Source organism: Trachymyrmex cornetzi, unplaced genomic scaffold (assembly GCF_001594075.2).
Source record: "Trachymyrmex cornetzi isolate Tcor2-1 unplaced genomic scaffold, Tcor1.1 scaffold521, whole genome shotgun sequence".
Lineage (NCBI taxonomy): Eukaryota > Metazoa > Arthropoda > Insecta > Hymenoptera > Formicidae > Trachymyrmex > Trachymyrmex cornetzi.
The window spans coordinates 300612-327534 of record NW_017299830.1 but is presented as its reverse complement, the minus strand read 5'-3'; the positions used below and the strand labels follow the sequence as shown (position 1 = coordinate 327534).

The 26923-nt window shown below is 33.4% G+C and overlaps 1 protein-coding gene across 2 annotated transcripts in view; it reads right to left on the bottom strand.

The window, feature by feature from the left end:
- Positions 1-6674: 6674 nt before the first annotated feature.
- Positions 6675-26923, bottom strand: part of shg (DE-cadherin) — a 177055-nt gene continuing 156806 nt past the window's right edge. Inside the window, exons 2-17 of one of the 2 annotated variants that reach the window (XM_018514591.1) lie at positions 22492-22565; positions 17664-17799; positions 16586-16824; positions 14966-14989; positions 14211-14399; positions 13211-13521; positions 12812-13082; positions 12114-12693; positions 11850-12031; positions 10425-11766; positions 8808-9031; positions 8512-8727; positions 8086-8425; positions 7849-8001; positions 7571-7757; positions 6675-7493 (exon numbers count right to left, since the gene is read on the bottom strand). In XM_018514591.1, the coding sequence (XP_018370093.1) occupies positions 7615-7757; positions 7849-8001; positions 8086-8425; positions 8512-8727; positions 8808-9031; positions 10425-11766; positions 11850-12031; positions 12114-12693; positions 12812-13082; positions 13211-13521; positions 14211-14399; positions 14966-14989; positions 16586-16824; positions 17664-17799; positions 22492-22565 (4424 nt within the window). In that variant the 3' untranslated portion in view covers positions 6675-7493; positions 7571-7614. The remainder of the gene's footprint in view (positions 7494-7570; positions 7758-7848; positions 8002-8085; positions 8426-8511; positions 8728-8807; positions 9032-10424; positions 11767-11849; positions 12032-12113; positions 12694-12811; positions 13083-13210; positions 13522-14210; positions 14400-14965; positions 14990-16585; positions 16825-17663; positions 17800-22491; positions 22566-26923) is intronic. The other variant, XM_018514592.1, reaches the window with a different exon arrangement.

Sequence of the window (26923 nt, the reverse complement as noted above, 5' to 3'; positions counted from 1 at the left end):
TATACATTACATCAGCTGTTCTCGTGAATTTCGCTGTCTCCAAAATTCGATTATACTCGTCGCTTTTCTAATTATCTGATTGCAGAGGCAGTGGCGATGCATTCGCCACAGAGCAAAACGAAACGAAGTTTTATAAAAATCTTAATAATATAAACTTTTGTAAGATTTGAAAATTTAACATTACGACCTTGTAATAAACATTTTTTTTGCGTTAAATTTAGCTTATTTTTTGTTATTAATATAACAAATATAATCATTTCCGCTTAAAGGTCTATCTTACCTCACCTTCCCTAATACAATTAATAGAACCAATTTGTAAAACATGCCACAAACTTTTCTTTTATTTCGTTAAATTATGCATCAAAACAAGATATGTTCACAGTTACGATAAACTATCAAATTAATAATATATATTTAAAAATAAATTTAATTTCTTCTTAAAAGAAAAAGGATAGATTTCAATACAAGTCTATTCTATCAATAGCAAATATTGATTTATTAAAAAGTATTTCTATTTAATTTGCAAGAATTTTTATCATATATTTTCGCGCTTCTGACGTCACAGTCTGAGAGAGTAATGATGAGTGAATAAAATCCATAAAAAAAAATTTTTTAACCTTTAAAAAGAAAAATTTTGCAAAATATTAGCGGGATAGTTAAAATAGGAAGATGTACATATATTCGAATTTCACTTTATTACTACAAAAAAGAAATAACATAACGAGCTAAAAGTGGATCGAAGACAAAGGATAATGGCTCATATGCGTTGCCGTCGATTATCACATATTAAATGGTTCATGATAGTTCTTATTTTTCTAAATCATGTACAAGCTTGTGTACACGCGCGCGCATTATGTTTATTGTATATATATATATATATATATGTAATCTAATTATTTTTTAGTTTTTTATAGTATGTTTTTATTAAAGTGTAGAATAGTACATCGTAAGACTTAAGACCCAATTAAGATTTTTAATTATTAAGATCGCACGTCAAAAAAATTCCTGATTTTCTTCTATTTTAAAGGCAGTGTTGAGTAAATATTTAGTAACAGCATTTACGAACTCTTTATATTTTATGACTCATTGTTCATTTCTGTGAATAATAGAAATAGTGATAGTTATACATGTACGAAATCGGTGAGAATAATAAGAAATTCAATTCTTTTTTTTATAGTGTTGCAAAGTGAAGTGTTATATGTATAAATTTTATGAACAAAACTCTTTGAAGATCTTTTAACAGATAAGTAAAAAAACATTTCGCAAAAAATTATAAAATGCTCCTATATACATACATACATACACACATATATTAAATGGAGCATTTAAAGCGTTACAAGCTATGTAAATATTGTACATTATTTTTTAAATGCAATTATGTATTTTCTTTATATTAATTAATTCATCTCATTAGTCTGTGCATAAAGGTATTAAGATCTGTTTATAAAAAAATTAATAGTTTACAAAATATTTTATATTTTATGTTAAAATATTATAAAATGTATCGGAATAAAGTGTGTGTATAATATATTTTGTAAACTATTAATTTTTCGATATTTCTACCTTAATATTTTTGCATGCAAAATAATTAGGAAAATCATATTATATAAAAAAGTCATATTATTTCACTTAAAAAAGTGGAGGCATGTGATCTTGCAAGAGAAGTCTACTTTTTTAAACTTAATTTTATCATTATTTGTCCCCCTTAATATCATACAACTTTAGTCTGAAAATATTTTTGATTCGATGTATACTTTCAGGAATAATAGCTCCTAACACTTTAAATGATCCCCACCGTGATAATGAACTAACCTTAATAAAATATTTAAAGAAAATCGAGGAATATTCAGCATTAATTGTTGCACGTTCGGCTGACGAACTGATCTGTTACAATTATTATTTCACTAATCTTTATCATATAAACTTTATATTTAAGTAACATTTTTGAAAAACGCTTGCCAAATATTGCCTTAATGTAAAAAGGAAGTGAACAACACGGTAGTGCACAAGAATAAATTTTAACATAGATAAAATCGTTCTTGTGTAGATCTGTTATATTATATGAATTTTATCCATCTCCCATCTTAATCGTTGTTCAATGGCAAGTCCTTAAACAGCTCATAGACATTCCTGAAACGTTCGAAATCTGCTCTTCAACTCTTGAGATCACTCACGTCCGCCTAAATTACGCTTCTTATCATATACACGTATACGTTTCTTATCATATACACGTATGTCATACCTATACGAGTTGGATTTCACGATATGTATTAAGAATGCGTGGTGCGTTGTTCTTTTTTTCCAACATTTGATCAACAAAAAGCGAATACCAATACTCTACTTTATATATTAGCCATGTAAATATCAAATTATGGCATTTGATTGTAATTGCTTTTATGCACAAAATATGCTAAGATCGATTTAATATCTTAAGTATAAAAATCTCGGTTATTTATGCACTTTTTTATACATATATATACACAGAATGAATGAATGATTGAAACAAGTTATTGAAAATTTATCGAATTCTATGTAGCATAGCAACGCCTGCATATGTAGCAAAGCGTTTAGATAGAGCTTATGAAAATGACATAAGCATATTGTGAGCGCTTTTTACAGTTTGCAGGCGTTGCTGTGCTGTCTGAGATAATTTATATATACGAACTTTATCACAACACAAATTTAACTTCCTACAGGATACTTTTAGAGGATCTCATAATATTCAATTTATTATAATGTAGATGGTACGTAAATATACAGTATTTGATACTCATAATGAGTATTAAAGTACATACAACAAACGATCCTTCTATTGAATTTATCTCTTCATCAATGAGTTATAAAGAACAACGAAAATCTTAAAAGCGCAGCGAAAAACCGAGGAACATTTGTACTAAAATATGTCTCAACGTAACCACATATAAGTAATACATACATCTTTGTTGCATATACCTTAAAAATAAGAGCATGTATACATAAATACTTATCAACTGCATGAAAATACAACAAAAATGACGCTAGCAATATGAAACAATAACTAATCAATGAAGAACACGAGAAACAAATGTTTCTGTGACGAAAATGTGCTTGGCCGTCCTAAACCTATTTTTGCGAGCCGTGACAGACAGTGATCTTATCAGTTTAAGTTACTCATGAAATAAAGAGAAGGATCAATGTCCCAAGCGCGCTATGACACTTGATCTTCGTACGTTATTTTTTTGTTTGTCTATATCCGCGATTGCAATATTTGGAATACTGGATACTTGGATTAGTTGTTTATAACGATAAAGTCTTACTGGTGGAACAAACTTGGGATGAGAAGAATTTTTTCATTCTTATAAGAAATATACACGTATAAAGAATGAAAATACATATATCCAGTAGCGTTATACTCTAGCGTCTAGCGGAAATAGAGTACATCTGTCATTTTGTAGCCATTTAAATAGAATGTATCATTTTTCTGTAACCAAAGTGCTATATTTTGTAAATTTTCTATTACATTTCTGCTACCATTTTTGTCAATAAAATTTGTAACAGCTACCTTTCGATTTGGCTATCTGGATATCTATACAAAGTGTCTTAAAATTCAATCAAAATACTATTAGGTGTGGGAATAAGTTTCCGCCCATTAGAGAGATGTCGTTAGTAGCACTGCTTGTGTGTTTGATAAAACGGCAATACATGTATTTGAAAGATGTGTGTTCAAGTTTTTGAGCCTAGTAGTTGGCATTCATTCGAAGCGATTTGTTTGAATCAAGCTTTGAAACAAAAACGACCAGAATGGGACAATAAGCAGGATAAATTGATTCTGATACACGACAACGCTAGGCCACACGTTGCAAAACCGGTCAAAAAATACTTTGAAGGAGTGAGGTAGGAAATTCTGCTCCACCCACCGTATTCACTGGACATTGCTCCTTCAGATTTCCATTTGTTCCGGTCCATGCAGTCGACCCTTTCTAGAGAACAATTCAATCCTTATGAAGGTATCAAAAAATAGCTTGGTATCAAAAAATAGCTTGGATCGCTTCAAATGAACCAGATTTCTTCCTTCGAGGAATCTGTTTATTACTTGAAAGGTGGAAGAAAGTTGTCGCTTCTGATGGAGCATACTTTGAATGAACTCACTTTGTTTTGTTTAAATAAATACATCTTTTTCATTAAGAAAGGGCGAAAATTTATTCCCATACTCAATATAATGAGAAAGTTCTCAAAAAATTAAATAAAAAAATTTATAAATTTTTATTTTAAATAGTAATTTTGAAATATAAGAATCAAAATGTAGCCAATTGCGGATTGCGTTTAAACAGTCACCTGTGAATCAATCAATGAGCTGAAATGCTCAATAATACTGCGTATCCGTGTAAACATAGTCTGTATTAATCATATTCAAATCTTCATTATATCTCAAAAAGTTAAAATGCTTAAAATAAAAATTTATAAATAACTTTTTTATTTAATTTTTTAAAAACTTTCTTGCTCTAGTACTTTGATTCACAAATTTCGAGACACCCTGTATGTACATACGTGTATATATATAATGTATATGTGTATACGCTTATATACAAGTTACATTCGTGGCACCATACATCATGTACATTTTCTTTTTCATTCACACATACGTAATTATTAAAACGTTATATAAATTAAATAAAAAAGTGGCGCTATTTTTTTTTATTCTGATAAGGATTATTCATATTTTTTACAATTATTTCAATGATAGCTTGACATATTGAATTTTCTTTATCTATATCTTTATCTATCTTATATATACATATATATATACATACATATATATGTGTTTATATATGTATATGTATATATAAATATCTTTATATACATATACCTTCTTTTATATAATATATGTATAAAAAATAATCTAGAAAACTTGTAACTTGACGATTGCCAAACTCAAGATTGCAGATTATCAATTGACAAAAATTATATTCTCGTTGTAGACTATTAATTACAAAACCGTGATGTGTTTTTTTTATAAACTGATATTATCCAATTAAAGTTCTCTTTACTACTAGAATGTAATGTAATATTTAAAGCTAATAATGCATACAGACAAGTGTTTTCTTGAATCTGGCAGTCAGCGTATTTTTGCAAAGTTACTTAAGTTTTCCTAGAGTTCTAAAGTCAGTCACATAGCATTTCATCGCTATTACGCAATTATAAAAAAATATTAACAAAATAGACAGTAGCTCTTTTCCTTGTTTTAACTCGATGAATTTAACAAAATTGGCTTAATACTTTGCCAATTTATGTATAACAGTAACTTATTCATTTAAAGAAAGATATCGTACAGGGTATTTCATGAAAAATTGCTGAAATTAATTAGCTATCATTTTTAAATACACGTTAAGGAATTAAAAAACTAATATACCTTTTAATACAGTGCTGGAATTTACTTGCAATTTTCAGCCGAGTTTCAGTTTAGCTCCCGTTTAGACCGCGCGGGTTGGTGAGGTAAAGGACGGGAGTCAAACTGAAACTCGGCTGAAAGTTGCAAATAAATTTCAGCACTGTTTTTAAAGATGACATTTGGTAGTTTTTCACATAGGGTAACTCCGGTATATACGCCGCACCTATCAAAAACTTACTTTATTAAGTATTATTTACTATGTTTAAAATAAACGAACTATATCAGTAAAATTTGTACTGTCTACTACTATGAAAAAAATATTAGAAATCCGAAATATTTAGTTTTCGTATTAAAAAATAAACTTTTTGAAATATCTTGCATTGCTATTATATATAGATAATGGGTGGGATATATGGCAAAAATGCTAGGTTTCAACAAACTAAATAAAGAATACGAAAGCAAAGCACTTGTATTTTGCTCTATATACAACATGCTTTACTATTCCTCTACACGTATGTATCGCGAAATAACCACTAAGTCTTTTATACACCTTACGGTAATCATTTTATGTAGATTATAATTTATGATGATGCTACTTGTTACACACACAGTGACAAATCGATTCAACTCACAATAACTTCATTAATATTAACAGTAAGAAGCTGAGAAATTATAACTCAATACTAATATAACATAAAGGCATGTAACAGAGTAATTGCGAGAAAATTACCCCCACTCCTTCTATTTTTCTGACTTCCGTGGCGTAAATCCCAGCGCGGCGTATATACCGGAGTTACCCTATAAAATAAAGACGATCAGAAATATTTTTCTCATTTAATAAATATTTACATAAACGCCAGATATGTCGACGTTAATAACGTATATTTTCGGAATAAATAAAGTCTTTTTAAATTTCCAAAATATATATCATTAAGCATTTGGTATTTCAAAAATTATATATCATTAAGAGTGACAATATTTGATATTTTTATAAACATTTATTAAATGATAAAAAAATATTTTCGATCGTCTTTATATGTAAATAAAATTTCCAAACGACTTCTATTAAAAGACATTTTATTTTCCCTATTCTTCTTATGTGCATTTAAAAATGGCAGCTGATTAGTTTTAACAATTTCCCATAGAACATTCTGCATCTCAAACACATAACTTCAATCAACAAAATGATTTTTGTATATGATTCTGTCTAAAAAAACTTCTAATTAAAAACGAAAGGCTTAAAATGAAAGAAAATGTAGGAAGAGGTTTAATATGAATATTATTATAATTCTTTCACTGAGTTTTCTTTGATATTTATTTTGAAACTTTTAACAAAAATTTCAGTAGTTTTTCTAAGACGTTTTGTACATTATTCTCTAATAATACAAAATCTCCGAATAAAATAATTGACGAAGTATTAAGTCATTTAAATAATACGTTATGCCGTTGTCCTGATATTTCCAACTAATGGAGCATTGCTTATTGTAGTTTATCAAAACGTGTAATATATCATAAATATGTTTAAGTAATAAAGTTAAAAGGAAAAAAAAGAGAGAATTGTGGATGTATGGAAATGTCGATTGTCCAACTCGTCGAAATACACACGATAATCCACAACTTTTAATGTTCACATCTGTGCAACGTGAAGTGAACGCACACTATTTTCTGTCTCATTCCACTTATACATATATATATATCACTTCTAGTGTAAAAGTATAACATAAATGCGCGCTATAGGCTTTACGACACGACATAAAAATTCATTTCAAAGATCAGTATAAGATACACACCACTTTCACGAGTAAACGAAATTTACATAGCATCCATATAGTCCACTTATGATAATTATAAAGTTCACTCCATCCACTAATAAACTACGCGCGTTAATTACACATATCGTTGATAGGATGGATCATACGCTTTGTCTCTTCAACCGTCAAACTAGAGTAATCGGTGAATGAGATCACATTTCATATGATTTAAGTACAATAAAGCCTCGTTTTTTTCAATTAATTGAAATCTGAGGCTATAGAAATGCATAAACCTGCCAAGTAAGCTTATGCAAGTATGCTCCTAACGTATCGTTCACGCAATCAGAAACGGATCTGCAAACTGTGTGCGTTTTCTAACGAACAAAATAACGATCATTTATGAGTAATATTGTAAAACTGTAATTTAAAAATTATTCAAGAATTACGTTACCTGCGTTAAAATTTTATATCTACGATGTTCTCATTTAGGAAAACTCAACACCAACTTTCGCTCTCTCGTTCACCAACTCCATCACTTTCCTCGTCACTTGGATCTTCTCCATACATATCTGCCAATTTTCTAAATCTTGGCCCAAAATTAGACAGATAATTAAACTTGAGATCTCCATCGTCAGTGCCTATCAATAAAGAACATAAAGTTAACTAAGAAAATACTGTAAAAATATAAAGTCACTATAAGATATTTTTTTTTAATTTAGAAGTACTAACAGGAGGCCAATGACGATAGATCGCCTTCTGAATTGCCTTCTCCCTCGTAAGCATAATGCCTTACATCATCGAATGGATTTGTATCGGGATCTTTATCGCAACTTTCTTTCTTACCATCTAGGAAACCACAAATGTCTGGAACTTCGTCGGTTCCTATATACAAAATTATCTTTTTAATTTCAGTACAATAATTCATAACGTAGACAGAATTTTAATAATCTTCTACAATTATCGTACCCCTACTCTGTAGACCAACAGGAGCTATCTTTGAATCAATAGGTGGTGCATCGTAAATGGCTCTCAAGACATTTAAGTCATAACCTGTGTCAACTTCGCCACCTCCTTCGTCCTCATAATTAATAATATTTTCTCTGATATCGTCCATATCTTTATATAGGTCATCCGTCTTCCTTCTATGTACAACTACCGCCACAAGCAGTATTAACAATATTAATACGCAAACTAAAATAGCTACTATAAAATTCGTGTCAATTCCGAACGAGATTGCCTTTGTCATGCCATGATCACAACCAGGATCTGCATTTCTGGATAGCGATGGCATACCTAAGTTGTACGTCTAATACAAAAGAATATAATTTATTTCTCTATTCGTATTTTGCTGTAACTGTGAATATATGTTTATTATATTTTTTCATTACTTACATTTCCATTAAATGTCATATTACGTATACAACCAATAAATCCTTTGTCAGTCGGTTTATAATCCCATCCTAAATTTGAAGCTAAATGCGCTAAATTAGTCACTGTACCACCTACTTGCATGGGACTGTTAACATTCAAAAATTCATTGGTGCCTTGCGGTGCAGTGAGACTCATGCAAGCGGATATTCCGCACTTATCAACTACCATCTCTATAGACTAGAAAAAAAAAACAAACATTAATATAATTTGCATATTTAGCTTAAACGAAATAATGTATGTACGATGAGAATTCTTACAGTTTTCTTCCAGTAAACGTCTATTCTGTGGCTCTTGCCGTCTGTTAATTTAATTTGTTTCTGATCTAGCCTCACAGTTCCCGTTCCATAATCAACATACAATACAGCGAAGCCTTGTTGAAGTTCGAGAGACATAAAATCCTGAATTCCAAGCTTCGGATTGTAAGTCATGGGACCAAAATAAAATACAAGACCATTATCCACGTTGGGCGTTATCTCCAATCCTATAATAATCATATACATGTGAATAAAAATGTAGACATAAAAAACTGAAATAATGTAAAATGCAGTGTAGGAACACAGGATCGTAAGGTACAGTGTGCCTTCGATACTTTTAGACAATAGCTTATTATGCGATTATTAATCATGGTGTCCAGTGAAATCTGGCTAGTCAATTCAGAAATAATTCTAGGATATTCCAGGTAAAAATCTTGGTTTTTTCATCGATTAATTTTCATTGTTTAAGGCTCTCAAGTACTCACTTTAGCCATATTGAATCGTGACGTCATAAGCGAGGAACGTGTCATAAGCAACACGTTGATTTTTCTTGCACGCCATTTGTAAATAAAGAGAATTTGAATAAAACCAAATGTTAAAATCGTTTTAAAACACTTGTAAAAATAGGCCGAGATTATCCTTACCTCCCTTGACAGTCAGTAAATAGTCATATAAGGCACATAAAATGCGTTTACTAGATTTTACTCAATGCACATGCATAGCTTATTTTCATTTCACGAGCCTTTTTTTTACTATTTACTGACTAACAGGGGAGATAAGTCTCGGCCCATTTTTACAAATGTTTCAAAGCAATCTTGTTTCATCTCTCTAAAATTCTCTTTATTTACAAATAGCATGCAAGAAAAATCAACATGTTATTTTTTGCTTATGACGTCGTGATTCAATATGACTGAGGTGACTACTCAGGAGCCTTAATTAGTTTCATCAATTTGCGCAATATTATATACTTTGTATTCAAGTTAGGATTTTATACGAATGAATTAAAACGTTAACAAATTTAAAACAATATTATTTATTGCTTTATAAATAATATCAAATATTCCGTCAACACAAACAATTTTTCTGCTATGTTCTATTTTAGACATCAAACCTGAATTTTCAATTGGTAACTTATTGCATCTTTAAGGGAGAACTTATACCACTAAACACATTTTTTTATTTCTTTCTTCTTTCGCGCTCTGTTTTTTTTAAATGAAAGAATGATAAATTATAGGCCAGCGCTGAAATTTCAGGGATTTTCCAGAAATTTTCCAGAATACATAAAATTCCAGTATAATTCCAGAATCCAAGGAAATTCAAGGATTGCTGGATACCATGTTAACGGTTACTGAATTGATTGTGAGTTTTGATTATTTAAATCAAATCGTACTGTTATTGTTACAAATAGCTATTTGTGGCATTCGAGGATAAATGTGTCAGCATGACCGATTTGTAAGAATACAGAGCCTTAAGGTCAATTAAATATCGATAGGAGATTGCGTAATAATTACAGGAACAATGAAACAGTCGTGGAACATGCTATTGTAAGTGATAGGTGTGAGAGTTCAAATGCCAATTAGCTCCAGCATTTTTCTCATTCCGTCACTTACAGTTACGTACCTAAATGTGAGTCATCACAAGCTTGATCAGGTGGCGGCATTATAGCCCAGCCGTCTCCGTGAAAGCCAATTCCCAACAGTTCACATCTCGGTCCTTCCAGACCAGGCGGACACTCACATCGTTCTGCCAGAGGCGTACCACCGTTCAAACAAACGACTGGTTCCGCGACGTGGCAAGTACACAATGGATCTGCGATCGCCCTAACACCGACAAACGAACTGGTATTAGTATAGACGACATATGGAACGGTGCTGGTGTTCAAGTAATTGCGGCAGGAATCGTTGCAGTGAAGCTTCTCGAATAGGCATTCATCAATGTTCATTAATAAGATATCCGCTTTCATCTCTCGTTCAATTTCTTTAGAATGCTGCGCTATAATTGTGTTCAACTTCTCGGGAGCGTAATATGGACTGCCGTGTGCCGAAAATCGAATGTCCAGCAAGCTTTTATTGTTGTGATGAGGCGAATGAAGTACGGTGAACACGTCGACATTTTCAACCGATCTATTCAGCATAGTTGCCAATTTCTCTTGGAATATATCCTTTTTACTGACACCAGATTCGTCAGGTTCTACAAATTGCTCCGCTGTTATCCCATAAAATCGTACGGAACCAGATCTGTGAACAGCTTCTTCGGGAAGTTCTTTAACAGTAACGTTCACGTAGGCTTGGACTTGATGCCAAGGAATAAGTTTACTTTCTTCGGTAACAACAAATTGCAATACGAAGGTGTCGTTTGATGTACCCGATAGTAATGTAATCATGCCAGTACTGGTATTAAGATGGAAACCATCGTGAGGAGAAACCCATTTGAAAGCTTTATCTGGTAGATCCCAATCATCCGGATCGTTAACGTAAACGCGTCCGATTTCTGTGTCAGGAGCTTCTCCTTTGTAATTATAAACGAATATAGAACTTGAACCCTCGCGCATAGGATTGTCATTCTCATCGCCTATGATCACAGTGAGCGTCGAGGTACCCGTCATAGGCGGTGAACCACTGTCCGTAATTGCAATCGGAATGTCGTAACTCTTCTGCATTTCTCGATCAAACACAGCTCGCGCATATAAATTATTATCGCGTATGTCAAATTTAGATCTAATTTCATTGTCCGCAGTGTCATCGATTCTGAAATCGAATGGCGGACCATTATCGTCAGAGTCGTAATCTCGTGCCTTCAACTCGGTTATCTTGCCGGGTGGTTTATTTTCATCCCAAATAACTGGATAAAGCATATCGAGAAACGGTGCGTTGTCATTTATATCTGTGAGGGTAATATTAACCACCACCGATTCTCGAAAAGCCATAGATGAACCATCCTCATCTCTCGCCATTACGATTACCTGTTAAAAACCACGAAAAAGCAAGAGAAACGAAATTAATTTCTGAAGATATTGATTTGATAAATACATGATTAATAACTTACAGTCCACGTTGAAAAACCATTCGGCGGATCACGATCTAATGGTTTCTTCAATTTCATACAGCCATGTTTGTCAATTCCTATCAAGGGTTGTTGTTCTTCCTTGGCGATAAAATAGGCAATATGCTGATCAGCATTCCTATCTTCGATATCAGGATCATAAGCCACCACAGTAGTTACACAATCTAAACGAACAAATAATAAAGTTTGTTTAAAAAATGAAAATTTTGCAAGATTATCGAAAAATATTGCATCAATACTTTATACCTTCTACCAATTTTTCTTCTTCTATCGTCGGATTTTTGTCGAAATCTTCGAAAACTGGCGGATTATCATTAACGTTTTCGATAAAAATCTCGACTTGTGCCGTATCGTTAAACAGACCATCGAACGCTCTCACAGTTAGATTGTACTTGGTGATTTTTTCATAATCGAGTGGCTTGTTCACACGAATCTTTCCCGTTGTAGCCTCGATGTAAAAGCTGTCATCGGTGTTGCCCGATATGATGCTGTACGTGACAGGATTCTCCGTATCAAGATCGCGGGCTGTGACTTCAGTTACGGGCGCGTTAATGTTGACGTTTTCGTAAACCGAATTATGGGTGTAAACTTTCTGGGTGAAGCGAGGCGGATTGTCATTCTTATCAGCGATTTTGATTGTAAATGCTTGTTGTCCTTTATTATGTTCGCCGGTTTTGAACAAAGCACTCGGAGAATTATCCGTCGCTATTACTTTCACATTGTAGATATCTTGTTGTTCTCTGTCGAATGTCATTAACGTTGTGATATTACCAGTTATTGGGTCGATGGCAAAGAGGTCCTTGAAGTTATCCAACTCGTAGGTGACCTTTTGAGGATGAAAGTCGAGATATTGCCTTAAGTGCAAGACATAATGAAACTTTGACGCATAATCGTAATAAAAGACATTCTTGGAGCGCAAAGTGTGATGTATGCAATTTTAATACCTGATTATTAGCGGAAGTTCCATCAGCGTCAATAGCTTGCACTTGCATCACAGGAACTCCTAGGGGTTCGTTTTCTAATACGCTTCCTTGTTTGAGATCACTGAAGACTGGAATGTTGTCATTTACATCTAGAACTTCGATATCAATCACCGTTTCGGCAGCTAACTCATAATTGTTTTTTACTCTCACTATTAACGAGTACTGCGTGTTTCTTTCGTAATCAAGCTGTCGAGACAACTTAATATCTGCTACATCTTTATTGAATTCTAATCTATAACGAGAAAATAAAATTTTTACGTGAGACACGGTTGATTTGCAATTGTTAACATATTTCATTTCAAAATATATATTATTATAATTATAAGAATGAAAAAATAGTAAGCGCAATTCGTATAGTACCTAAAAGTGTTCCCTTTGTTACTTTGTTCCGTTGTGCCAGTCACAAGCTCAAAGAGTAGATTACTGGACGGAGTATTGTTCCAATTACTGGAATTATCGATGTTGGAAATTGCTTGCAAACGGACAATGCTGGCATCGAAATTTGTAAAATTCTCCTTAATTTTAATCGGTTCTGCTGATCTCGGTAAAAAAGCTGGCGCTTTCTTATGCGATTCCACAACTTGTATGTCAAAATAAGTGCTATCACTCTGTGGTTTCTCGCCAAGATCCGTAGCGGTAACTATCATGCTGAATTTAGAACCTGGAATCCGCTGCACAAATACATAATAACCATAATGTAAGAGCATTTACGTGAATTAAATAAAACGAGAGAAGCTTAAGTTTGTTGAAAATAAATCAATCAATATGATACATTTATGAAGGTTCCAGGAATATTATTTTTAGCAAACACGAGAAATAAGATAACAAAAGTTTCTTTTGATAATTTAACGGATAGCTTTATTTTAAGCATTATTCACATATATAACTAAAAATTACATTTCCGAATATATTTATACGTAACAAAGTTTGCCAATAAAAAAATTTGAATTAATAAAACGATCGTCGCTTAAACTATCAAATAAAATTAAATTACAAGAATAAAGGATTCTTAATGTAAAAAAAAGTAATTAAAGATTAGAAAGGTATATAAGATAACGCAAATCATATAATATGAAAATCAAAACGCAAAATATATTGAAGTACCAATATAATTTATATTGGTTAAATTTTAATTTACAGAATACAATATATATTGTGTGTTTTAATTTTCATATCATATGGTTTGCGTTATTGACTCTTATATGCTTATATTCTAATCTCTAATTATTTTTATATCAAATAAAAGTTACAAGTTCTAGTTTCCAAGTGACATTGTAAAACAAAGTTTGCATTACCCTCTTAACTATCATTATATATATATATATATATATATATATCTTCGCATTATATATATACTTACGTCTATAGTTTTGTTGAGGAATATGACACCGGACTCGCGATCGATTCGAAAGTATGCAGCATCATCCGGTCTCTCAGCTGACAGACTATACCGTACGACGGAATTGTTGCCGTCGTCAATATCGGTAGCGGAAACTCGCATGACCTCGTGACCCACCGGTAAATCTTGAGGCACATTTTCCGTGTATGACTGCATAACAAGACAAAATATATTAGTGAGAAACAACAATCACACAATACATGCGCACAAATTCTAAAATGCACTTGTTAGCGTGATGTATTCCATGCAATTTTCGTACGAATCGTGTTTACATACAATTATCATTCCTATAAAAGACACACATGTACATGCATGCTAATTTCTTCTTTCGATAATAATAAAATAATGTAATAGATAAATTTTTACATATTATTCTACATATTATTTGTTATTAATTAATAATAACAAATAAACGAAAAATGTAATTCACTGTACTTCATCGTTATAGTTATTATAAATCAATAAAAAATGTCTGCATCTCTGTCATGTCAACGTAAATTTTTATCTTGTGTACTTTTAAATTTTCATGGTCAAATCTAAAAATATTTTTTCAGATGTCCACAAAAAAATTCATCCGATACATAAAAATTTAAATGACAATTTGTTTCATGAAATATGCAAACTGGCATAAAAAGAAGGGAGAAAATAAAACTTGGGACACTTGTTTTTTTCATTTACATATCGAGCAACATTCACACCACATATTCGAAACCAACCTTCCACCTGTATCCACGAAAGACCTGGGATTGGAATAAAACAAAAAAATTCAAGCAATGATTGTTAGTAGCAAACGTGGTTGTTATCTGAAGAAAAACAAGAAATTCACGCGATATAAACGTTTGGAAATCCTCTTTAATATCTCACAAACTACTTATTTAATTTCAAAATAATTCATCATTTCCGTCCCAATTTCAAAATAAAATTGTTTACGTTCAAAAATTTCTTACTAATATTTTTAGAGTGTATGAATTATATACTTAAAACTATATATAGAGGAAAGTCGCCGATACTGACATAGGTCTCCTAAAGTGACACCCCCTTTTTTTTTCGGAAAATAACACTATTGCACTTTATTAATACTAATAAAATCGTGATCTGTTTAGCTAATTAAAAAAGTACAAACTCATAATTCGTAGATTTGTGGCTTGTTTCTATATCAAATCAGCTAAAAACAAATTCTACAAATGCGAAAATAAAATTCTTACGATTTTCTTTTGCAAATTGTGAGGTTTAAATAATAGTGACTATATTATTGATAATATTACGTCATTTTAAATACTTGTAGTTTCCGAAATAAGTTTTATTTATTATATATTATTTTTTCTCTTAGTCTTTTCATAATACGATTTTTAATTTAAAATTGGGGTGCAGCGTAAACCCCGACACACCTGTCCGTAAAATAGACCATGAGTTAACTTAATCTTTATAATCTTTATAGTGTCAAATAAGTCTACTGGAGCTGAAGGCAATCGTGCATATATGGAATAACTCTAGAAAAACTATCGCGTTACATATTTGCATCTTGCAGAACAGCATAAAGTAAATATGCATATAGTTCAATAAAAATGTTTTATAACGAAGTAAAATAATTTTGAAAAATCTTATATACATTCACTTATAGGTACTTTATACAGATAATTCCTGTAAAAGAAAAAGAATAGGAATACGTAGCATTACTGCCTACTGTGTCAGTTTTGGAGCTTATTTTGTCAGACGCTCATTTTTGCATAACTTACGAAAAACTTAATTATTGCAAAATTGCTAACAGTATTATAAAAATTGCTTATACTACCTGATAGAAGACACTTTTTACTTTGTATTTATGTTTTTGAAGTTGTATTTTTACCTTTTGTTTAAGAAATATGGTCTAAAAACAAAGTGGTATGTCGGTATCGGTGACCTTCCTCTATATTATTATATTTATTTTACTCCAAAAGTATACTTATTAATGAAAAATCAATTAAAAAAATATTTTAAAGAAATTAATCCTTCTCATTTTACACCGACACTTCTCGTTTTATTAAAAGTAAAAGTTTTTGTTAAAAGTAAATCTCGTATAAAAAGAATTTATTTTATATTTTTTATTTATTCGCTCATAAAAAATAAGGCCTCTATCATAAACAATGCATTATCAACTTGTAAAAATGTATCACATCATAAAAAAATTCTATAACCCGTCCTTTTATTTTTTCAGTACATAGGTAATTACGACGTATTTACACAACGTAGACTATGTAGACGCTTATTTGCACCACATGCACCCAGATTCATATTTGCAGATACGAGTCGTAAGGGAGTTAGTAATTAGTTAGTAACTTAGATAATTAGCGACGTACCGCTTTGTCGAAGGCGGGTTTATTATCATTTTCGTCTTCGATGATGACTTTTAATGCACAAATGGCATCCAGTTGCGGTCTTCCATTGTCAGTCGCAAGTATCGTGAGATAAGCTTCCTTTTCTCTGGCGGGTTCGTCTCTGTCGAGTACCTGAGTCGTCGTAATGAGGCCTGTCTTATTGTCGATTTCGAATTTTATCCTGTCTCCAGGAGCGATCAGAAAGCTATAAGTAACGGTACCTGAAAATGCGAGATCAGATACTAATGTACAGTGATGGAAATTGGAATCTTTCTTTCGAAAACTTTCATAAATTAATCAGAAAAACTCGAATATTTCCGTAAAATATTATTCGAAATCAAATTTCTCAAAGTTTTAAACATCTTGGAAGTTTTGAATGTCTTGAAACTATTGGAAGAGTCTCGAATTTCTAGGGATATTTTTTTTTCAGAAAATTTTCTTAGAAATATTGAGATATTTGAACGTATTTAAAACATTTGAAATATTTTCTCTTTTACACAATACAATATTTTATATACAGACAATAATTTTATTTTTAAGTTAAACATGTTTCAGAATATTCAACGATTTTAAGACCTAAAATTCTTTCAATTTCGAATTAAACAAATTCGTAAGTTTTACATATTAAAAATTATTTTTCTGTATGATACATCGCAAGTCTAATGACTTGTAAGATGTTCTACTTTCTTCCATCACAATTTGTTAGTATGAGAGAAGAAATAATACGTATCTCTTCTATTACACACAGCTAATAAAATATTTCTTGTCGCTCGATATATATATTTTTGATCTTGTTTTTGTATCAAGTCGTGTGTAAATTCGCCAAAACTGATAAATGAAAAATACATTAGGCACACGTGATACTTTCTTAAAAACAAGCTCGAACACAGATCGCGTGTATTTGTTCTCCACACTTTGATTCAGAGTCGTGAAACTTTGAAGGTCTTTGAATAAAAATAGTTGGTACATATATATGTCTTGTTTTTTACAACCTTAATTTCCCACCATAACCACGTTTTATGTATGATACGTGTGATAATGTCGCATTGTTATACAATACCTCCATCCTCTGGTGGATCTCTATCGTCAGCGTGTACCTGAATCACCTTCGTATGAGGCGGTTGCTCCTCCTTCAACACTGGCGCGTAATTTGAGCAATTGGAGAATACCGGCTTGTGATTGTGATTTTCATCGAGCTGAAAGCGTAAGAGAAAGGAATAGCTATTAGTGCGGATGTTACTTGGCGCGGGACACCCCTTCGAAAGATGTCCGGGGGATTAATCGGTAAACTTGACATCTCGCGGGGTGAGACGCGGAGAGGAAAGACTTTGGAGAGAACAAGGCGTTCGGTAAATCAAAGCGCTCCTCATAAACCGAGCGCCATTAATCACGGCGCGTACTCCGGCGGTCTATTATGTCGCATTTCCTCATAAAAGATCCAACACAATCTAAAGAAGGGCGAGATAGAAACACCGAGTGAAAGAGAGAGGAAAGGGGTGTGGTAAAAACGGAGCACAGTACTTAGATGCTTCATAATAATCGTCGTTCACGTCGACGATCTAGAACATGTGGCAAGGTTGGCGCAAGTCCCGCGGCTTTGCACAAGTTACTCGGTCTCGGTTGCGTCTCGGTAAGTCATATTCTCATAAATTATTATTCGCAACCGCCTTCGTACGTTGCGTTACCATTTCATCACGATTAGGATCGATCCGGTTGTATTTAATGTACGTAATAGGTACGATCGACCGACGTGGCGTTTAACTTTTATACTATAGAGTGAGAGAGAGAGAGAGAATGTGTATCACGAATAATAACCGGCAACGATGTAAAAAATTTGCAAAGCAAGAAATTAATTTCGCAGATGATAATACGTTTGTCGCCGAATTTTTCAATTCGCTCCAACCTCATGTTAAAAGACGGAGGGAGGATGATAATGCCAAGTATTCTCGCTTTCCCTGGACGCGCTTACGTTAGACCGTTATCTTCAATGTAATCAAATGGTCGCGACATTAATATTCATTACTATTTTCTGTCCCACGGGGGATAACGACATTCTTAGGTAAACAACATTTGGTAAGAAATATAATCCGCGTGTGCTCGCCGTGTTTGCTCGCACGGGTGGAACACGACGTCTCGGCATCCAGCAAACCCCTTAGACCGCTTAGAATTTCGCCCAGCTCTTTGCCGACGTCATGCGTTACTCCGGTATAACGCTGGCATTCATAACGCTCTCGTACTTTCCAGTCTCATTAACGATAAACAAGTTAACCATGTTTTAGCATATTAACCCCGTTATGTTATATCCATGGCTACCTGCCGACTCCAAAAGAAAGTTTCGTCAATTAAAATCCGCAACTCGGGGTATTTGCTAGATCTTAAAAAAAAAATCCATAAGGATTCCCTGATTTTTTCGACATTTTTATTCGAGCTTAGGAAGACAAAATCAGAGTATCTTTAGACACAAATTCAAAGTAAATAGTTCTTTCGTAAAATAGATATTTTACGTTGCATAAAACTTTTATTTTTTTATTTGCAATAGAAAATAAAAAAAATAGAATCTGTTATAAAGAAAATGTCAATATCTAAATAAGAGGAATCTTTTTAAATGAAACGAGAGTTACAGCATTTCGATACTAAAAATATAACATTTGCAAACAAATGAACAAGATGTTCAAAAAAACAATTTCAACAAACGTTCTCCGAGTCCCAATAAAATTCTCGGAGAGTTTCCTGATTTATCAAGGTAAAGAAAAGATTCTTAGAGTATTCCAAGTTTCCCAGATTCTCCAAGTAGTAGATATTTTGTAATTACTACCATAGTCATAAGTATGTCCGTAATAGAAGAAAAGCTCTTAAACGGAAACAAGAGCTACAGGTCATCACAAACACCATCATCGTTAACATTACTTTGTTAGTGCGATGAGACAAATACACGATCGCGTTAGTTAGCAATGTTCCATTTAATGTCGGCGTGAATATGATACTTGAGTGAATCCACAGCGGTGCAGGTGTGTCGTAAATCAAGAGAGAAAACTGACATCTTTATGTGTGTATACTTATATACGAACAAGCGGCAGCCTCTCTCCCTTAAGGGACTTTGTGCCGAATTTAAACTAACGGTACAAACAAGGTCGCCAGATATACTCAACTCAACTGTTAATTTAATATTGAAAACAAGAAAGCTTTCGTGTGATGCGAACTGCTCGCGACGCGCGACGTTCTTGCGCAACGTTCAGTATGCGTAAAACACCGACAAGCTTCGCCACGACCATCTCTGCTTTCGCAATGTAAGTTTGAAGGTAAAGCAATGAAATTCTATAAAGGAGTCGAGTAATAAACCTTACTCCATTAATGTAGCTACAAGAAAATTATATTTCATTATATGTATATATCGTGTATCATGAAAAAGATCACTGCACTGCGGTAGCGAAAGATATATCTTATTATTCTTTATGTACTTGACGTTTGATTTTTTCTTGAGGAAAAATTTAATTAAAAGTAAGTTAGTAAGATACCTCGTATTAAAAATTAAAAGTTCGTAACTAATCAAGCCCCTATAAATAAAATAAAGGGACACGTAATTTCATTTTAAATGTAAAGAAATGTAAATAAATGTTATCGTAATACAAAGTTAAATATTGCACGTAACTTGGGTGAAACTACTTTATTACGAGAAATTGTTAAAATAACTGTCTCCACTTTAGCAACATAAAAATAATTAAAACTTTATTCTATAACATCGACAGTACAAATAATACTTGGTTAATACAAAATTACAGATATCCAATGGCTTTATTCCCTTCGTAATTGCAGTTGAATTTAATTATTAAAATACGGAACGTTTATAAGTAGTTCCCTCTACTGCGTGGAGTCTACAGGTCACATCTGAATCACAGGAAAGTTCTCTGACATGTCTATCTGGGATTCACGAGATTAGGTCCCAAACAAGTTCAGCGTCCAATTACGGGTTTGGCGAAACGGCAATTCTCGTCAGATTGTACCATTTGTCGAAGTCTTGTCTAACGAATCACGCGCATGAAATGACTCCTATGGCTCTTCGTCCGCAAATTCGCGTTCCTACGCTTTACCAAGTGAACTTTAGCGTATAACGTCAACGATTTACGAGCAATTCGTAAGCAAGTCTCAGGGGCCGCCAACCAAGCACTGCTTACCAAAGTGTCTCACACCATAAACGTATTCGCGCCTATTCATCAAATGATGAGTGATCTCTCTGCGGAAAATTATTTTTGCCAAAAGAATCGCATGGAACACATCGCGCTCTTCGATGTCACATAGAAAATGTGCTTTGACAACATTGCAAAAACGCCGTTGAAGATTACTCATTTTCACAAATGACATCCTGATGAAACTATATTGACATGAGATATTAAAGAAGCAATGGTAATATAATCCCTTGAGTTAAATAATATTTTGTTATTTTTATTTTGTCTAAATGTAAATCAATTAATTTTTGCGATTTTAAAAGTGTAATTTTAAAAGTCGTCTATATTAACGTGTGCTCTTAATAAATAATAAATTAAATTTGAATCGAATTGAATACACTTTCCTGAATTAAATTGTTTAATTCAGGAAATTGTTTTAATCAATTAATGACGAATTTGGATAGAAACAGTGGCGACCTACATATATGATTAAAAATAACTTAAATTGAATTATTTGATAATATAATTTGATATTATGAATTTAACATTGTAGGATACTATCTAATCTCATTTGTATTTGAGAGTTTCAAATAAAACCACAGTAAAAGAAATGCATTATTCGGAGTATTGCTTCTTTTTTATAACGTAAGAGAAAATATAATTAACTTGAAGGACAATCAATATTATAATCAAGTTCTGAATCTAAATAAAAAGTCAAATCAATCAAGTCGATATAAGCATTTAAGAACTATGATCAATATCAATTGGCAAAATACAAAAATATTGCATCACATAAACTATTATATATATTATAAATCTAATTTTAGTGTAATATCTAATCAAGCATCTAATTTTAAAACGCTTCATGTAAAACAGCAAAGGGAGAGTCTCTTTCCAGTTTGGCGCAAACTGTCTAATCAAACACGTCTTTCTATGGAAAAGTTCGCTAAGTAAATTTTGATTCTGGTAACAATACATGATATTTTTTATGTTTACATTTGATATACTTTAAAGATTAAACAACGTCCGCGTATTTGTTCCAACTCGATTGTAGGAAATCATTGATCTCATTGAGGTGAGTTCTACGCCAAACATTAGAAGATCACGATTTTATTCGCAAATGTGATCAACATTTGATAGAAGAAGAGTCTAAATAGTTACGTCATTAATGATATTGATATTTCTGTGCAAGTACTAGTACTAAATAATTACATACATTTTGAATATTATGTCGCATTAGTGAGAATAGAATTGGCTTGAATATCCTTTATATAATAAAGTTTATAATCTTCTAAAAAACGAGTCATCTTCTATTTTATTTAATTATAAATTCAAGACTTTGTGGGAATAATTAAGATGATGTCATGAAAACAAGATATATTTTCAATCCGCTATCTCGCGACCTCTTGCATACTCCATACAATATATCCAACAAAATGACAATGAATTCAGCTCGTTGATGTTACATAAGGACGATTGCAGATGTGCGCACGCGATAAATATTTAAACTGTTCGGCAGATAGGCGATGAAGGAAGGGACAAATCTATTATCCAACTTGCTGAAAAGGTGATTTATACGGGGATCTGGTTGGATCATCTCCGGGATCTTGGAAAAGAAACCGAGCTCGGTGTCTGAGACAGAAGGAAAGGAGTGTAAATAGCGCGGCGGCGCGGCGATAGGAGGGGACGAGAAATCGAATCAAGAACGAATCGAGAAGCACTCACCGATAATTTACCCTCGCCCGGGAACTGCGATCTCTCGTCCAGGTGTCTCGAGTGCCTCAATCTCGTTGCAGACGCTGTAACATAAAGAAAATACGAGGGATGACGATATCGTCCATTTAGGATATTGCGCACGGTAAGACATGGATAATCGCTCAAGGACCTTGTTCACGTTTAGGAATAATGCGTGATATCGTTTTCTTACACGAAAACAAGAATTTGATAGCAAAGACTGTGAGCTTTTCTTATCCTATAATATTTGAGGAGTACACTTTCAAAACTATATTTTGTCCAAAATTTTATTTTTTTTACTTAGAGATGATATTGTAGTGTTCAGTGATGAAAGATTCATATTATCTCTGAAATGTTCAGAAAGCATTTTTTTTCATCCGTCAATTTATGTATACGTGAAGAAACCGAGACGGTCAAAATACATTATGTCCTTTGACTAAAGATAAACAAAATGTATTTATTTGATATTTTTTGCAATTGTTTAGTATTTTTGTTTAACATTTCACATCCTATTGGCATGTTATTATTTTCTATAAAATGCGTAGTTTTCTTGTGGTTTTCTTTCTTGTTTTCTAAAAATTACAAATTTTAGACAAAACGCATTTTGAAAAACTACTTCTCGTTTGCAGACAACATATTGCGATACGACGATATTATCTTACAATCAAACATATAAATGATAATACTAAAATAATTATAGTATACATATAAGCATACAATATCGTTTCTATGTAGATCTCATCGAATATATCGTATGTTGAATACTTTAGCAACGTCGACGAAAATAGCAGGCGCTCTGATGAAAATCAATTCAATAATATATAGAAATATGAGTTAAACGATAAATTTATAATGTCTAAGATGAATTGCGATCCCTTGTTAAATGGCACAATTTAATAATTTTTTTAGCTCGCATTTATTATAGTCCTATCGTATTTATTTTACCAGTACATGAATTATCTCATCGCGGTGCTCGTTTTACATTGTTTACATATAATTTAAAATATCGAGCGTTCTCTCGATACGTGGTTTTTAAGAGATTAAACTATCACAATATATATTACGAGAATTCTCGCGTGTGTTTATAAAAAGAGAACCTCGAAGAGAACGAAAGTAAAATATTGGGGAATATACATATATTTTACTCGCGATGGAACGATTTTAACTAAATTTCCAAGTGCCGAAAAAGATGTCTGTTTGTAATTTTAAACAAGATTGTTATTGATATAATAACGATACAATAATCCGCTTTCATTGAAAAAAAAAAAAATGCACGTACGAGAAAACAGGAGAGAGAAGCGGTACAAAATGCTTTTGTTTTACCGAACATTTGTTGTCCGTATTTTTGAGTTTGAGTACCGAAAACGTTCCCTGTCACTCTTTTGTTAATATTTTCCGACCGCAATAGATGGCAGCGACGAAGCGCTGTCATTCCTGCAGCTTGCGTGGCTCAGCCACAATGCGGTTTACCCGCACTTAATGCGGGCTCTGTCCCGAATTTTAAGTAAATTTGTGCCGCCGTAAAAGCGATATCGCCGGAATTGCATAAAATTCAACCGGGATCGCAAACGTTCATGCCCGGAACCCGTCACTACGGAATATGGTCAAAAGCGACAAAATAAATAATATACGACGGATGAGGATGAGTGGAAGCTATTAGATATCTTGAGCCATAAATCGCTTGCGCAGATTTTTTCCGACATTGTATTCGATTGATTATTTTTCCTCGCTCCTTCTCTTTTTTTATCATATTTCACAAAGATTGTTTGATGAAAATGGCATTTAACAATCTAATCGCTCCGACGTTAATGATTATTCATATAGAGCGAGACGAGATTAATTATGTTTCTCTGGGAAACCTGATAAATGAATGTCGCTCAATCTATTTAAAATATAATGTATAACTAGCGCAATTATGGATATATAACTCGTTGAATGAGGAATCCCCCGTGAAACTCCCGATAATTGAATTGGAAATCATTCTCCCTCCCCCTTCATTTTGTTTCTGTGTCAAAATCATTTGGAACAATCGTCACTCAAATTTATTATCAATCGTACTCGATCGAGTGCACTCATAACCGCGAACCGATTCACGTCCTTTCAAACATACAAATTAACACTCACTTTGTCCATTATCTTGTTCCGCTCCAGTTAAGAGCAACATCTGTGTAGTACGAGGAGGCTATTTGTATTTCCGCGTTAACACCATCACTTCCCAGCGCCAGCGTCCGTTCCCTTTCTTCAGACATCTTCGAGGGGAAAAGCATCCCTTAGCCTACTTCTTTCGCACCAAAGATCCATTAAGTACTTGATATTGCATTCGCCCGCAAAGCTCTCGCATAATAGCGGAAAATTTCTCTATCAAGTTTCCCACGTTACTCCTGTGTTGTGTTTTACATTACGTTCTATATCGTGCTCAATATGGACCGCTCAATATGGACCGATGCGATGGCTCGATTATGACGTAGAGTGAAATTATGAAAAATGCTGATGCAATACGATATTCGCGGCGATATTATTGGTTCCATTGAGAAAATTAATACAACGCGAGACTACTTGTAATAACAACTCGTAACGCCCCGGAAATAGACGCGATAAGTGAAACGATATGCAAACATGAAACGCTAGGGCATTCACTTTTTTTACGTATTTCACGAGGTCGTATATTCTAATGTTGCGCTCAAATATCAAAGAGATATTGCAGCGGCACGTTCAGCAAAGATCGCTATTTTTCATTACGTTTGTCAACAATGCAACAGTGACTAGGAATGTCAGCCCTCCATCGACTGGCTGTATATCAACTTAATTTTTTGGGTCTGGAGTTAGTTCGGAATACATTCCAGGATACAGGAAAATAGTATATTCCGCAATTTCTTAATATTTTACGTGCCACGAATATTTCATAAGCTGTCGTAAGCTAAAAATCTTTTCTCATTATTGTATGCTTATATTTCCCAAAAAAGATGTATGTTTTACTGAATGAACAAAAACCGCAGGATTCGAAAATACTTTTATCAATTTAACTCAACGCTATAAGCTAGCACAAAAGAAGCGACACAGGAATCCATTCGTATGCGAAAAAAGATTTTCACGAAGAGAATAAAAAAAAAAGGAAAAAGAGAGAGAAATTTCTCATACTCGGTCGTTAGGAAAAATTTGTGTCATACTGTCCTATATTCTATTTTGTGCCCGAAGAGACCTAACGACATTTATGTCATAAGCCGTAAAAACCAGGTACGTTCTAGCAGATTACAGATGGAGCCGTGTTCCGTATCAAAACCATTTATCGAAGCTATCGACGAGCGAGATTTATTGAATTCGACCGTACCGTTTTCTCCCCTGATCCGCTGTTTTCCGGTGTTTTCCGGAGGTGGCAACGCGCAACACTCTTTAATCCAGAGCGAAAAACTTTCGATTCGTACCTACACGACATCTGGTATATATACTGTCCAATCTCGTCAAATCTTTCTTCCTTTTTGTCTTTTTGTTTACGAGTGAATGAGAAGTTGATCGCTTGCACTTTGATAATTGCTCTTCGACGACGGATGATCGATCGCATCTCGCGTAACGTCAGCTGGAAATTATATTGGAACATCATCTAGTTTATTTAGTGCTCGCGAATCCGCGAAACTTGATAGAGCTCGCAGTGATGAATTTGGTACAACTAATTTGCTAGAACGACGCTTAATAAATTCCTCAAAGGTCTATTTGCTCGGCGTATTTATAGTTACAGAAATCACCGCAGCATCCGCGCAATTCATAATAATAATGACAACTCTCATTTCACCTCAAACCGCTTTTTGCAAGTGACTAGGTCGAGCTATAGACCCCGTGAATAGTAAAACATAAACGATTATGTGTATTTAAATCTTACTTTCTGGTACCATTGGATTCAATTGGCACTCATAGCACTCATACTCACGGCGTTCTCCCCGTGGTAAATTTTTTCATAAGACACCGTCACACCAACGCAAGAGCGACGGAATCCGCTGTGTGAACTGTGAAAATTATTAATCCTCATTTTACTAAGTGCACACTGGAGCACGCCGGTCGACGGGCGTTGTATATTTGTGCCGCTTAAGCACCCCTACCGTGCCGGTTATTCCGCTAATACCCAAATCGCGTTACAACGAGAAGTCGCCTAAACGTAATATACGGACGAATAATTCTTCTAATTTTACATATTCGTATGGCGCCTGCATTTATCTCCGCGAGAGCGCCTCGCGATAAAATGTGCTATTAACTTATCTAATTGGATTAAAACATTTTCCGAATTTTTATTCACGTCCATGATGCTCCATAATTTCGCTAATTTCACGCAGTATGTGCCATCGAGAACTCACGGACGCGACGCGACGCGACGCGACGGTGGAAAAAAAGAAAGCAATTTATGAAAATGCAAACTTGCAAAATGCTTTTTCGC